Source organism: Wolffia australiana, chromosome 1 (assembly GCF_029677425.1).
Source record: "Wolffia australiana isolate 7733 chromosome 1, ASM2967742v1".
NCBI lineage: Eukaryota > Viridiplantae > Streptophyta > Magnoliopsida > Alismatales > Araceae > Wolffia > Wolffia australiana.
The window spans coordinates 8,611,869-8,626,446 of NC_135835.1; the positions used below are offsets into that span (position 1 = coordinate 8,611,869).

Consider the following 14,578-nt stretch of genomic DNA (forward strand, 5'->3'; position numbering starts at 1 on the left):
ACAACCAAATTTGAGGCTTGATTTTTGGGGACGAATGCGGCACTAGATCATCAAAATTCTCTCCAAATTGAACTCCAAAATGCACTCAGGGCTGTTCTTGAGTCTTCCAGGAAGGTAGGCTATCTTTCCTCGAGCTTAAAAATCAAGACAAAACTTAAAAATCTACCACATTTATTGCTCGTTTATTTTACCCAAAAACTTAATTCAGTTTGAATTATGTTTTTGGGTTACTTAGTGAATTAAAACTGGTTTGGAAAAAATAGTAAGTCCAAATTGATTTATGATAAGCCTTTTTGTAAAATCTAATCCAAACTTCTCACGAATTGGAAGCATTTTATTGTGTTTGCAGTTTTATCCCACTTATTTTGAAATTGCAAAGATACCTAACTCGCAAATCGTGGCTATGATTTGCTAATCAGGTGATTGAGAGCTGACACGGGGTGGAAAGTCTAGTTTGATCCAAATGAATTTGACCTCAACTGCAGAATACAATGCTAATCAACTCTTAAACAAGGTAAATCCCAGAATTAACAGATTGACCTCAGAGTTTTTTTTTGAAATTAAGAACTACCATATGTTGGCAAATCGTGAACGCGATTTGCTAATTAAGGAAATTGAGATCTAATATGAGTTCATTAAAGGTCAATATCAATTCAAAATTGTTTAACGTTGACTACTAAAGATTAAAAGATTAGAAAATAAGAGAAATTCGAGAATGAACACAATTAAAATTGGAAATTCATCAGAAAATTTTGCACGTAAACTGAACTACAAAATTGCTAAAATTAAGCAAAATCAAGTGTAAAATAAATTTTTATTAAGCCTAGAGATACCGGAATGATTTAAGAGTTGGTTTGAGAAGATTCACACAAACAACCAAATTTGAGGCTTGATTTTTGGGGACGAATGCGGCACTAGATCATCAAAATTCTCTCCAAATTGAACTCCAAAATGCACTCAGGGCTGTTCTTGAGTCTTCCAGGAAGGTAGGCTATCTTTCCTCGAGCTTAAAAATCAAGACAAAACTTAAAAATCTACCACATTTATTGCTCGTTTATTTTACCCAAAAACTTAATTCAGTTTGAATTATGTTTTTGGGTTACTTAGTGAATTAAAACTGGTTTGGAAAAAATAGTAAGTCCAAATTGATTTATGATAAGCCTTTTTGTAAAATCTAATCCAAACTTCTCACGAATTGGAAGCATTTTATTGTGTTTTGCAGTTTTATCCCACTTATTTTGAAATTGCAAAGATACCCTAACTCGCAAATCGTGGCTATGATTTGCTAATCAGGGTGATTGAGAGCTGACACGGGGGTGGAAAGTCTAGTTTGATCCAAATGAATTTGACCTCAACTGCAGAATACAATGCTAATCAACTCTTAAACAAGGTAAATCCCAGAATTAACAGATTGACCTCAGAGTTTTTTTTTGAAATTAAGAACTACCATATGTTGGCAAATCGTGAACGCGATTTGCTAATTAAGGAAATTGAGATCTAATATGAGTTCATTAAAGGTCAATATCAATTCAAAATTGTTTAACGTTGACTACTAAAGATTAAAAGATTAGAAAATAAGAGAAATTCGAGAATGAACACAATTAAAATTGGAAATTCATCAGAAAATTTTGCACGTAAACTGAACTACAAAATTGCTAAAATTAAACGCAAAATCAAGTGTAAAATAAATTTTTATTAAGCCTAGAGATACCCGGAATGATTTAAGAGTTGGTTTGAGAAGATTCCATACAAACAACCAAATTTGAGGCTTGATTTTTGGGACGAATGCGGCACTAGACCATCAAAATTCTCTCCAAATTGAACTCCAAAATGCACTCAGGGCTGTTCTTGAGTCTTCCAGGAAGGTAGGCTATCTTTCCTCGAGCTTAAAAATCAAGACAAAACTTAAAAATCTACCACATTTATTGCTCGTTTATTTTACCCAAAACTTAATTCAGTTTGAATTATGTTTTTGGGTTATAGTGAATTAAAACTGGTTTGGAAAAAATAGTAAGTCCAAATTGATTTATGATAAGCCTTTTTGTAAAATCTAATCCAAACTTCTCACGAATTGGAAGCATTTTATTGTGTTTTGCAGTTTTATCCCACTTATTTTGAAATTGCAAAGATACCCTAACTCGCAAATCGTGGCTATGATTTGCTAATCAGGGTGATTGAGAGCTGACACGGGGGTGGAAAGTCTAGTTTGATCCAAATGAATTTGACCTCAACTGCAGAATACAATGCTAATCAACTCTTAAACAAGGTAAATCCCAGAATTAACAGATTGACCTCAGAGTTTTTTTTTGAAATTAAGAACTACCATATGTTGGCAAATCGTGAACGCGATTTGCTAATTAAGGAAATTGAGATCTAATATGAGTTCATTAAAGGTCAATATCAATTCAAAATTGTTTAACGTTGACTACTAAAGATTAAAAGATTAGAAAATAAGAGAAATTCGAGAATGAACACAATTAAAATTGGAAATTCATCAGAAAATTTTGCACGTAAACTGAACTACAAAATTGCTAAAATTAAGCATAAAATCAAGTGTAAAATAAATTTTTATTAAGCCTAGAGATACCCGGAATGATTTAAGAGTTGGTTTGAGAAGATTCCGCACACAAACAACCAAATTTGAGGCTTGATTTTTGGGGACGAATGCGGCACTAGATCATCAAAATTCTCTCCAAATTGAACTCCAAAATGCACTCAGGGCTGTTCTTGAGTCTTCCAGGAAGGTAGGCTATCTTTCCTCGAGCTTAAAAATCAAGACAAAACTTAAAAATCTACCACATTTATTGCTCGTTTATTTTACCCAAAAACTTAATTCAGTTTGAATTATGTTTTGGGTTATAGTAATTAAAACTGGTTTGGAAAAAATAGTAAGTCCAAATTGATTTATGATAAGCCTTTTTGTAAAATCTAATCCAAACTTCTCACGAATTGGAAGCATTTTATTGTGTTTTGCAGTTTTATCCCACTTATTTTGAAATTGCAAAGATACCCTAACTCGCAAATCGTGGCTATGATTTGCTAATCAGGGTGATTGAGAGCTGACACGGGGGTGGAAAGTCTAGTTTGATCCAAATGAATTTGACCTCAACTGCAGAATACAATGCTAATCAACTCTTAAACAAGGTAAATCCCAGAATTAACAGATTGACCTCAGAGTTTTTTTTTGAAATTAAGAACTACCATATGTTGGCAAATCGTGAACGCGATTTGCTAATTAAGGAAATTGAGATCTAATATGAGTTCATTAAAGGTCAATATCAATTCAAAATTGTTTAACGTTGACTACTAAAGATTAAAAGATTAGAAAATAAGAGAAATTCGAGAATGAACACAATTAAAATTGGAAATTCATCAGAAAATTTTGCACGTAAACTGAACTACAAAATTGCTAAAATTAAACGCAAAATCAAGTGTAAAATAAATTTTTATTAAGCCTAGAGATACCCGGAATGATTTAAGAGTTGGTTTGAGAAGATTCCGCACACAAACAACCAAATTTGAGGCTTGATTTTTGGGGACGAATGCGGCACTAGATCATCAAAATTCTCTCCAAATTGAACTCCAAAATGCACTCAGGGCTGTTCTTGAGTCTTCCAGGAAGGTAGGCTATCTTTCCTCGAGCTTAAAAATCAAGACAAAACTTAAAATCTACCACATTTATTGCTCGTTTATTTTACCCAAAAACTTAATTCAGTTTGAATTATGTTTTGGGTTACTTAGTGAATTAAAACTGGTTTGGAAAAAATAGTAAGTCCAAATTGATTTATGATAAGCCTTTTTGTAAAATCTAATCCAAACTTCTCACGAATTGGAAGCATTTTATTGTGTTTTGCAGTTTTATCCCACTTATTTTGAAATTGCAAAGATACCTAACTGCAAATCGTGGCTATGATTTGCTAATCAGGTGATTGAGAGCTGACACGGGGTGGAAAGTCTAGTTTGATCCAAATGAATTTGACCTCAACTGCAGAATACAATGCTAATCAACTCTTAAACAAGGTAAATCCCAGAATTAACAGATTGACCTCAGAGTTTTTTTTTGAAATTAAGAACTACCATATGTTGGCAAATCGTGAACGCGATTTGCTAATTAAGGAAATTGAGATCTAATATGAGTTCATTAAAGGTCAATATCAATTCAAAATTGTTTAACGTTGACTACTAAAGATTAAAAGATTAGAAAATAAGAAATTCGAGAATGAACACAATTAAAATTGGAAATTCATCAGAAAATTTTGCACGTAAACTGAACTACAAAATTGCTAAAATTAAACGCAAAATCAAGTGTAAAATAAATTTTTATTAAGCCTAGAGATACCCGGAATGATTTAAGAGTTGGTTTGAGAAGATTCCGCACACAAACAACCAAATTTGAGGCTTGATTTTTGGGGACGAATGCGGCACTAGATCATCAAAATTCTCTCCAAATTGAACTCCAAAATGCACTCAGGGCTGTTCTTGAGTCTTCCAGGAAGGTAGGCTATCTTTCCTCGAGCTTAAAAATCAAGACAAAACTTAAAAATCTACCACATTTATTGCTCGTTTATTTTACCCAAAAACTTAATTCAGTTTGAATTATGTTTTTGGGTTATAGTAATTAAAACTGGTTTGGAAAAAATAGTAAGTCCAAATTGATTTATGATAAGCCTTTTTGTAAAATCTAATCCAAACTTCTCACGAATTGGAAGCATTTTATTGTGTTTTGCAGTTTTATCCCACTTATTTTGAAATTGCAAAGATACCCTAACTCGCAAATCGTGGCTATGATTTGCTAATCAGGGTGATTGAGAGCTGACACGGGGGTGGAAAGTCTAGTTTGATCCAAATGAATTTGACCTCAACTGCAGAATACAATGCTAATCAACTCTTAAACAAGGTAAATCCCAGAATTAACAGATTGACCTCAGAGTTTTTTGAAATTAAGAACTACCATATGTTGGCAAATCGTGAACGCGATTTGCTAATTAAGGAAATTGAGATCTAATATGAGTTCATTAAAGGTCAATATCAATTCAAAATTGTTTAACGTTGACTACTAAAGATTAAAAGATTAGAAAATAAGAGAAATTCGAGAATGAACACAATTAAAATTGGAAATTCATCAGAAAATTTTGCACGTAAACTGAACTACAAAATTGCTAAAATTAAACGCAAAATCAAGTGTAAAATAAATTTTTATTAAGCCTAGAGATACCCGGAATGATTTAAGAGTTGGTTTGAGAAGATTCCGCACACAAACAACCAAATTTGAGGCTTGATTTTTGGGGACGAATGCGGCACTAGATCATCAAAATTCTCTCCAAATTGAACTCCAAAATGCACTCAGGGCTGTTCTTGAGTCTTCCAGGAAGGTAGGCTATCTTTCCTCGAGCTTAAAAATCAAGACAAAACTTCAATTCATTTTCCCCAATTTTATTGCCATGGAATCGGAAGTACTCCTCCTTCCGATTCTGTTATTTTTTTGATTTTATTTGCTTTGTATGAAGGCTGAACGATGCCTTGCAATTGGGCCACGTGGTGCCACGTATGCGTTGCCCTTCGTGCGCATGACACTGTGTACATGCACTTCGCACGAACGAGGCTTGTGTGGACTATGACGATCTGCAATCCCATTGGTCCACGCAAGCTTTGTATGGCTTAACTCGTTGTGTCGCACGCAGTGATTTAAGCCGCATCTCATTGGTGGAGACTTACCTCTGTGCGGTGCGCGACATGCACGATGCTGTGTACATGTGTGTCGCGCACCGCAGACGCCGAGTGCCGCTTTGATTGGCCAGTGCTCTCTACGTACGCACTGCACAATTTAACACTGTGTTAGCGCTGCACAATTTAAGGGCCAGTTTCAATAAAAAATGATTTTTATTTAAAATCAACTGAAATAAATTGTAAAAAATCTTTATTAATGCGTAAAAATGCTTTATTAATTCCTAACCTCAGTTTTAGTGTTAATTTCTTTTTGTTTATGGAACTAGGTCAATTAAACGCATATAATTCCTTATAACTTTCAGTTCTAAAAATGTATAAAATGTGTTAATTAACCTAATTATTTATCAAAAGTATGATTCCTCTTGAAAATTAAGAAAAGTATTGTTTTAAGATAAAATCATGATAACATTCACTAGAATTGGATGTTTTTAAACACTAAAAGCCCACAAATATGATAAAATTAGCATTGTATAAGCTCTTATTTGCATGTTATCAATGTCTATCCTAGGCTGCAGAACCAAGAGAATCCCAAGATGACGTCGAAGCACAGGTCTTGTACCGGGTAGAAGGAGATAGTCGCTGAATATGCTTGAATTAGGAGTCAAACGTCTTCATCCGATTGAATGCCTGTTGAATCTTACGTATTGATAACTATGGACTCGTTGAGCATCTTACGGCACACATGTCGGGGAGTAAACTTTTTGTTGCATTGGAAACACAGCCCTTGTGCTCTCCAGTTGGCAAACTCATCCGCCCAAGGGCGAAACTGGCATGGAGCCCGTGGTTGTGGTGTTCCTCCTGTCATTAACCCCGGCTGGGTTGGGGCTGTGACGCTTCTTGAGGTTTCGCTCCCAGATATCTGGACCCCCTACTTCGCCTTGATGATGTCGTCTTCAGTTGACCCAATAGCTTCTCTTCCTTGAAGGCGCAATCTGTTAGGGCCCCAGTGGAACGAGGCGGTCAATTTCCACCTGGAGGGATGGCCTTATAGCGGAGTACAACGCATACATCATGGCTGTTTCTTCCAATATCTCCGGCGAATACCCTACCAAGTTTACGAAGGTGGAGACCACTTCGTCCACGGAGCCCGTTTGATGTAACTTGAACAATTGGTGGTATGCCTCCCAGGGCTGTAGACCAAAACGATGTGACAATTGTCGTTCGAAGTCATCCCAACTGACTGTAAAAAGCCCTTTCTCTTCTCTGCCGGTCTGATTAAGTAGCTCCCACTATTGGGCCTCTATGGATTGGATTGTCCTTCGGCATGGGCCTGGGTCGACGTTCATAGATGCAATGGTGTATCCCATCATTCTGTAGGTAAAATAACTTACCATGGGGCTCGTTGATATTGATCACTATTTAGTGATCAGTAGATCGGAGTAATAGACGAGAGATTGATTTGTTAAATGTGCCAGTAAGTTCACCATTAATTATTAAGCTACAGAATTATACTTGGAACATTAATTTTTTATTCTCACTTAATTTTGGTTTGCCTTTGAATTTAAATCAAAAATCGATAAAAATCTTGGTTCCTCAAGAGATAATACTCCCCCTTCTCGTATTTATCTGCATTTTATTCTCTTTGTCTCGTTAGTTTGTGTTTGCCTTTCCTGAGTCCCTATCCATATTTCTTTCTATTCCTTGCAATTTTCCCCAAACTGTCTTTCCCGAGCAATTGGTACGGTCCTTTGTCGAGGTCTGTATCTGTGGGTGGAAGAGGGTGAGACGAGAAGAGAAGTTCCCGGGGTAGAGAGGTGAAATGGGAATGGTCGGGGGAAAGCCGAGCAGAGAGGATAGGGATCGGCCGGGGACGAACCGCCTGGAGATGCGGTGAGGAGGGACGATCGCAGGGGACGGGGATCGTGAGGGGAGGGGGATCACTACTTCATATTCAAATTCCAGTCTGCCCTCCTTGGAAGAGGGCTGTGCTATTTAAAGGCAACATAGAAAGAAAGGCAACATATTAAAATGACGATAATGCCCCCACATGGGCTGGGAATCCATAATATAAAGATAATCTAAAACATGTCTTTTGATTTATATAATGAAAGCTCCTTCTTTCCCCTTTCCCGGGCGGACTCTCACTTTCTCTCTCCCCGTACTTTCTCTTCACCTATTTAAACACAGGTCAACAAATACCCTAAATCCCCTTAATTATCCATGTCGAATATCTTCCCCCCCACGATTATTCTCGAGTCTAGTCCACTCATTCATTTACTCTGCTCAATTTCTCCATCTCTTGTAAATTAATGATGGTGGTTGATGAATCATAAATTTTTGCTTTGATTTTGATCTTTTTACTCATTTTGATTTTGACCTTTCTTTCCTAAGCTTTAGTTTTAGTTCCAGAAGAATCTTATCTCACTTTGAAATAACTGGACGAAATAGGAAAGCAAAGAGACTCCAGAGTCATCACAGAAAATTGACTCCGTGCTTAAGAAAGATCAAAAGGAGTTGCCAGACAAGAAGCTCAATTTCTCAGAAATTATTGAAAACTTGCATATCTCATTGTGATCGGTCAATTTAATACTGTACCGCACACAGTAATGAAAAGTAAGTCTGCTCTTCTGGAACCTAGTTTGCAAGCATCACACGCATAATTTACGGGCATCAATCATCCCGTAACAGACGAGAAATCGCTCCATTGTTTCACATGCTCTTTCAAAATTTTGATCATATAAACAAACATTGAGGACAAAATATAAGAAGAATCATGTCTATCTGCTAATGGGTTCAAGCTGGATCTCCATTCCACTAGATGCCTGATTATCTGGTTCTTCAGAGAATATTCTCCTGTGATGCAAGAGATCAGCAGAATCATCATCATCAGTATTTCCTAACACCCAGGTGCCTGCAGATGAATTCCTATTAAACATTCTCCTCTTCCTTTCAGAATACTCCAAGTACACAACTACCAGAGCTCCCACCAAGAACCAGAGGACTAATGCCCAATTGAGGCCTTGAGCATTCTCATCCCCATATCTATCTCCCAAGTGCTTCATACCTGTGATCAACGATGCAATCCCTACACCAACTGCACATCTTCCAATGATGACATGAGAATACTCCCAGAGAATCCTCTTCGAAGACGGGACCTCCCCATTGGCTGGTTTCTTCGGCCTTATGCACGCGTTCACCGGCTGCGCACAGGCCAAAACTAAAGCTGTGAACCCAAACTTAACGTGCAGGGAACTCATGGAGAAACCTCCGAGCTCGGCGGTGGCGAAGAGCAACCCAAGCAACATGATGGCCACTCCAGAGTATTGCAGGTAGACATGAATCTTGAACCAGCCATCGCCCTTCACATGCTTCAGGTATCTTGCAGACAAGATTCCTCCAGGGATCAAGATTCCCCATGCAACGAACATCATGAACCCATGCACAGCCAAAACCGGGCGAAGATCCTGATCTGCCTCTGCCGAACCGTGCATCAGCATCACCCTCATAGGCTTGAAGCTAGTGAGAGAATGCATGTTTCTCTCAGTTAAGTTACCCTCAGACCACTGAGCCCCCAACGCCCACACCACTTTCAAGGGAGCCGCAGGATCAATCACGTTCTTGCATTCAATTCTCCCTGTGCATGAAAGTGAAAACAAGCGAGTGAACTCAAAGGTTACTATACCATTCTCCATTTTACAGCTCACATCAGTCAAATTCTCAGAAGTCGGGTGCAAGTTCGACGCATCCCGGCCGTCGATCCAGTAACTGCTGACGTGGGCCTTCCCCATTTCATCCACCCAGCCCACATAAGCGAAGCTATTCACCATCCCAGCACCAAAAGCAATAGCAAGATACCCACTTTTCTTCTCCCCTCTAGCTGCCAGAGAGATGGAGTCCTCAGACAAACTCCAGAAAAGAGTGACCTGCTGATCATCTAGTAGAACACTATTGTTGTACATGTCAGAGAGACCTCCATCCACCACTTGAATTTTCCAACCCATCTTCTTCCCAAAGAAAGACTGATAATAAACCTGGTCTGGAGTCTTCCTATCAGGCAACCAGAGAAGCTCATTTGGGCTTGCAGGGACGCCTTCAGCCTCAGCTCCACCTGCATAAATCACCTCAGAAACATTCCTGGAAGCAGCATTACCCCCAACCGGATCGGACGTCACATAAAGCGCCACGTCATGCCCTGCTTGAATGGAAAATTTCACAGGGACTCCCCTCTCAACTCTCAGCGTTGGAGCTTCCTTCTTGTTGATGTAAAGAACCTTTGAAGGGGAGGGGGGGTTCGGGTAGCGGACAGGAGGGCCAGAAGTCACTACCAACGGAGTCTTGCGGTCTGCAATTATCAGGTCTTGATCATCTTTATCTTCTGCATCCAACGGCCCAGCGCAATCGTCCACCGATTGAGAGAGATTGAGAGTTAAGAACCCATACGACTGATTCAGCTCTGCTTCATGTTTTTGAGGAAGATAAAGAGGGTGGAGCGCATCGGGGGGTCTGAGCTTGCCCAAAGCCCAGATCACTGCCATGGACTCAGATTTGTTCACCACAATGTCGAATTTCACATCCCCTGTTTTAAGCAAGCGATTAAAGCGAATAAAGGAGACCCCGTCTTTCCTGTGGCCGTAGATGAGCTTAGTATTGTTGACCATGGCAGATCCTCCACCTTCTTCTTCCTTGTAGACTCTATCCGGGCATACTCCTTGGGACTTACCGTCTTTGTCTTGTAAACATTCACTGTTTGCAGAGATGTAGTAGTCCTCTGCGAAGGGGTTGCCCTCTTCGGTGAAGCCAGAGACGACGATATCGGAGCGGATCATGGCGGGCGAGGCCGATCCAGGATCTGACCACCCGAAGGCCATGTAGTACTGAGATCCGACGGCGGATTCGACACCCACGTCGACGGAGTCGTTGCCAAGCGTCCATCGAAGGCGGTAGCGAGGGGAGAGAGCCCTGCAGTTGTCGAACATGGTGGGTTCGCGCGTTCGAGACGGCGCCGGCGGCTTCAAGACGACGTGCCCGAAGTCGGACGACGTGGACGCGTCCCAGACGGAGACGACGCCGATCTCGTCCCAGGTGCGGTTCTTGAGCCGGACGACGATCGTCTCGTTGTTGTAGGTTCGATTGAGCGGCAGATCGGAGATTTCGAAGCCCTGGGTCATGTTCTCGAAACCCTCGCCGGCGGCGCCCCACCATCGGACCTCGCCGGATCCCGGCAACATGTCGAATTTGCGGACGGAGAAGGAGCACGCGTCCTCCACGCGGAAAATCCCTCGAACTTGATGCTGAACCATGACGAGATCAGATTCGAATCCGGAAAACGTTGAATTTCTCTCCGGACAAGCCTTCTCCAGCGATCGACCGCCCCGCATCAGGGAAAGCAGGAAGAAGACGATCAGGGACGGGAGGATCGCCCTTCCCCTCATCGGAAATCAACCTTGATTTCCCCCCAAATCTTGGGAAGATTGCGGAGTTTCGTAGACTTCTCCTCGTCGTCGCTCCTCTCCGAAGAAGAAGAAGAAGAAGAAGAAACAGGCTTGCCGGTCGCAGTTCTTTCTTCTGCTTATGCGCTTGAATCGGCGCCGACTCGGTGAACCGCCGAGTCGCCGCCGATTCCCTTCTTCTGTTAAAATAATTTACCTTGATGGAGAGGAAGAGAAATTTATGCTTGTAAATGTAGGTTTTTGGAAGGGCTACCGTCACTGTTGGAAGCTGAAAATTTAACGAGTATGAGACAAGCAAGTTATGAAAAACTTGTTAAAACCATGAAAATGTGACTTAGGATTATGAGATATATAAATAACTATTCTATCAATATATCTGTAGAAGATCATTGGGTGCCACCAGAAGATCAACGTTTCATTTTGGGAACCAAAGTCCACTGACTCATTTCATGAGAGCCATTCTTGGGATCCATGTTTTTCGTACCCGTTCAAAAGGTATGATATCCTAGACACCTTGTATAAAATATTGATAGAGTCAACATTTGTTGAAGTAATGTGCCTGTAAAAGCCAATATTCAAAGTTCCATGATAAGATATATGCAAGTAAGTGCATATATTCATGACTTTATATGATTGAAATAACACATCATGATATGAATTTATTCAGTCATAAAGATGTATACAAATTATTTTGGATATAGTAAATTGTTTTAGGACACATTTTGGAATTTATGCAAGACAACGGATTGACTTCATATTTGACTACCCCACTAGTTGAGCTGAATTTCTTCTCCCACCTGCAATGTAGCATGTAGAAAGATCTGAAATTTCTCTATCTTGGGATATCATTCTGCAACTGAGTTCTATCGTAAGAATTTGGTTGGTCCAAATCCTTGATGGTTCTTTCTCACAGGGCGTGTCTTCGTCATGTGTTTCTATAAGTTTGGTGGTGAAATGGATAGAAGACCTTGAATGCAAAATGCTTTTGAGTACAACTCCTCAATAAAAAATAAACAATTGTAGATTTTGGAAATATATGTGACCAACAAGTCGATCACACATTCCATATTTATGAATACATGATCTGGCTTAGTTATTAAGGACGAGATTATAATATAGAGATAATTCATCTTTCAACATGTGTTCTAAATTTTTCTACTTCTAAAAATACTCGATAAGGACATTGAAATATCTGGATATAATAGCACTTTCTAGTCTCATCCATATGATCATTAGGGTCGATCCCATAGCCGTTAACGTGGAGATAAAAAGGACATAGGTGAGTGGCATTAAACAAAAAGAGTTCATTGGATTGATATGTACAAATCTCTAAATGGTATTATACCAAACTATCAATCATGTTAATTCATGACACAGTTGTGTAAGTCGACGAAGGTGAATGTGTGATTTAGATGGGATCATCTACCCATGGTATTTGAGAAGATTAGCTCAAAGAAGAAGAAGATTCTCTAATGATTTTGCCACGCATTAGTCCTAACCAAAACGCCAATTAAGATTTGAAGAGTAACCATATCCTAAGTCATTCAGGAGTCTCACAGGGATGAAGAATTATACATACAAGGTAACCTATGATATTAAAGGTTCCATGAACATCAGGAGAATGTTGGCAACCCATGGACTAGAAAATCAACCTATTGATTAGCTTAAATTAAATATTGGTTAAAATTAATCAAAATGTTGATTTTGATAATTCATAAGGTAGGCAAATAAAATTTATTGTTCATTGGACGTGTTAACTAGACTAATTCATGGGCCTAGAAGGTCACACGCAAATGGTCTGTTAGGCGATGTAAGATAGATTTAAAGATAAGGGTTTTTTCTTAAAAATTCCCCCTTGACTGTAAATAGGGGAGGCCTCAAACAAAATTCATCAACGTCATAATTATTCAGGTGCCCATCATTCTTCTCCCTTCTCCTTTTGGCTCCTCCCCACTTGTGTTTGCATGTCCTGAGTCCGATATTGGAAGACGACATTAGGACATCTATTAAACTGTATATCGCAAGTCGACTATCCGATATTTGTCTTTAATAATATCTAGATTGGATGACGATGTTCGATATCATTCGCTACAATACCAATATATGATTATGTTATTTGTCTTGAAATCGTGTTGTCTCTTCGTCTCAAGGGTTGGATGATAATATCTGATATTCTTATCGGTATTAGTTTATTGTGATATTTGACAAATAGATAGAAATATAATATAAATAATTTATCATTTTACTAGGAAACGTATGCGTGTGTAATTAAGCTAGAGTTATATATACTTTATTTTGGTATGATTAATATTTGGTAATAGAATTTATGAATTTTCAATTAGTTAAACATGTAGAAATAGTAATACTTAATAATCAGTTTGCCCCCCCCCAAATGGACTCATAACAGTGGACATCGAAGCCCAGTTTGACCCAATCAACTATATTTATTACATGATGGATATATGGATATATTGTATATCTTTGGAAGAATTTATACAAATCTGATGTCTATACCCGAAAACCTATTGTCCCTATGGAAGAAAACAGAAAATTTGAGCTGTAAATATTAAACAAGGTAGGATATATATTAAATGATTTAATAATATATTTAATAAATAATTACTATATTATTACTTCGTTAATGCGTAATATGTTTAATAAATATATATATTTAAAATATTACTACCTCGTTTAATATATACAACTCAAACTTTTTGTTTTCTTCCATATGGGATAATAGGATTCGGAGTTTAATCACATATCGAAGAAAACAAAAAGTTTGAGTTGTATATATTAAACGAGCTACATAATAATTTATAAAACTCTCTGCTTACCCTCTGGCCCACATATTTCCTCTCCAAACTGTTTCACGATGACGTCTACAATGATTAAATTATATTTTTAACAACCCTTGTATGTTGGATACTAAAATATGATATCCAACTCTGATATCTGATATCATCATCCTCCCCGAGAGACGAAGGCGGATGACGACATCAAGACAGATACCGATATTGAATATCGGTACTATAGCTATCGATGTCTGATATCGTTATTCGATATCCGGATATCGTAAAAAGAGAAAACCAAAAATTTGATTTCTGGTATCCACTACAGCTTCTGTCCCGATACCGTAATCTGATGTCGGTATTGGGACGGGCGATCTCTAATCTGACTATCATCTTTGATGCTCAGTACTGGCATCTGCCACGTCTTGGAATCTACAATGTTTGTCTCCATATACATTATTCATTGCATATTCGATATTTGGTATCTGGAATAATCTCAATTTCACATGGATATCGGATAACGGTTGTCTAATGTAGGATATCAGGTGGATATCATACTATTTATTACTACTCTCCGCCTCCAGTGCAATTGAAATGGCATAAGTATGATAGTAGAGAAATAACAGAGATCCTCAAGATGGAGGACATTGCATGTCTTGGGGTCGTGTGGAT

The 14,578-nt window shown here is 38.6% G+C and overlaps 1 protein-coding gene across 1 annotated transcript; it reads right to left on the minus strand.

Annotated features, from left to right (window-relative positions):
* Positions 1 to 8,381: 8,381 nt before the first annotated feature.
* LOC144704833 (DOMON domain-containing protein / dopamine beta-monooxygenase N-terminal domain-containing protein) lies at positions 8,382 to 11,248 on the minus strand. Its single transcript, XM_078577383.1, has one exon. The coding sequence runs from the start codon at positions 11,097 to 11,099 to the stop codon at positions 8,445 to 8,447; it is 2,655 nt and encodes an 884-aa protein (XP_078433509.1). The 5' UTR covers positions 11,100 to 11,248; the 3' UTR covers positions 8,382 to 8,444.
* Positions 11,249 to 14,578: the final 3,330 nt, after the last annotated feature.

Bases quoted from the DNA above. Each gene is read 5' to 3' on its own strand.
- LOC144704833 (XM_078577383.1), bottom strand. From the start codon at position 11,099: ATGAGGGGAAGGGCGATCCTCCCGTCCCTGATCGTCTTCTTCCTGCTT.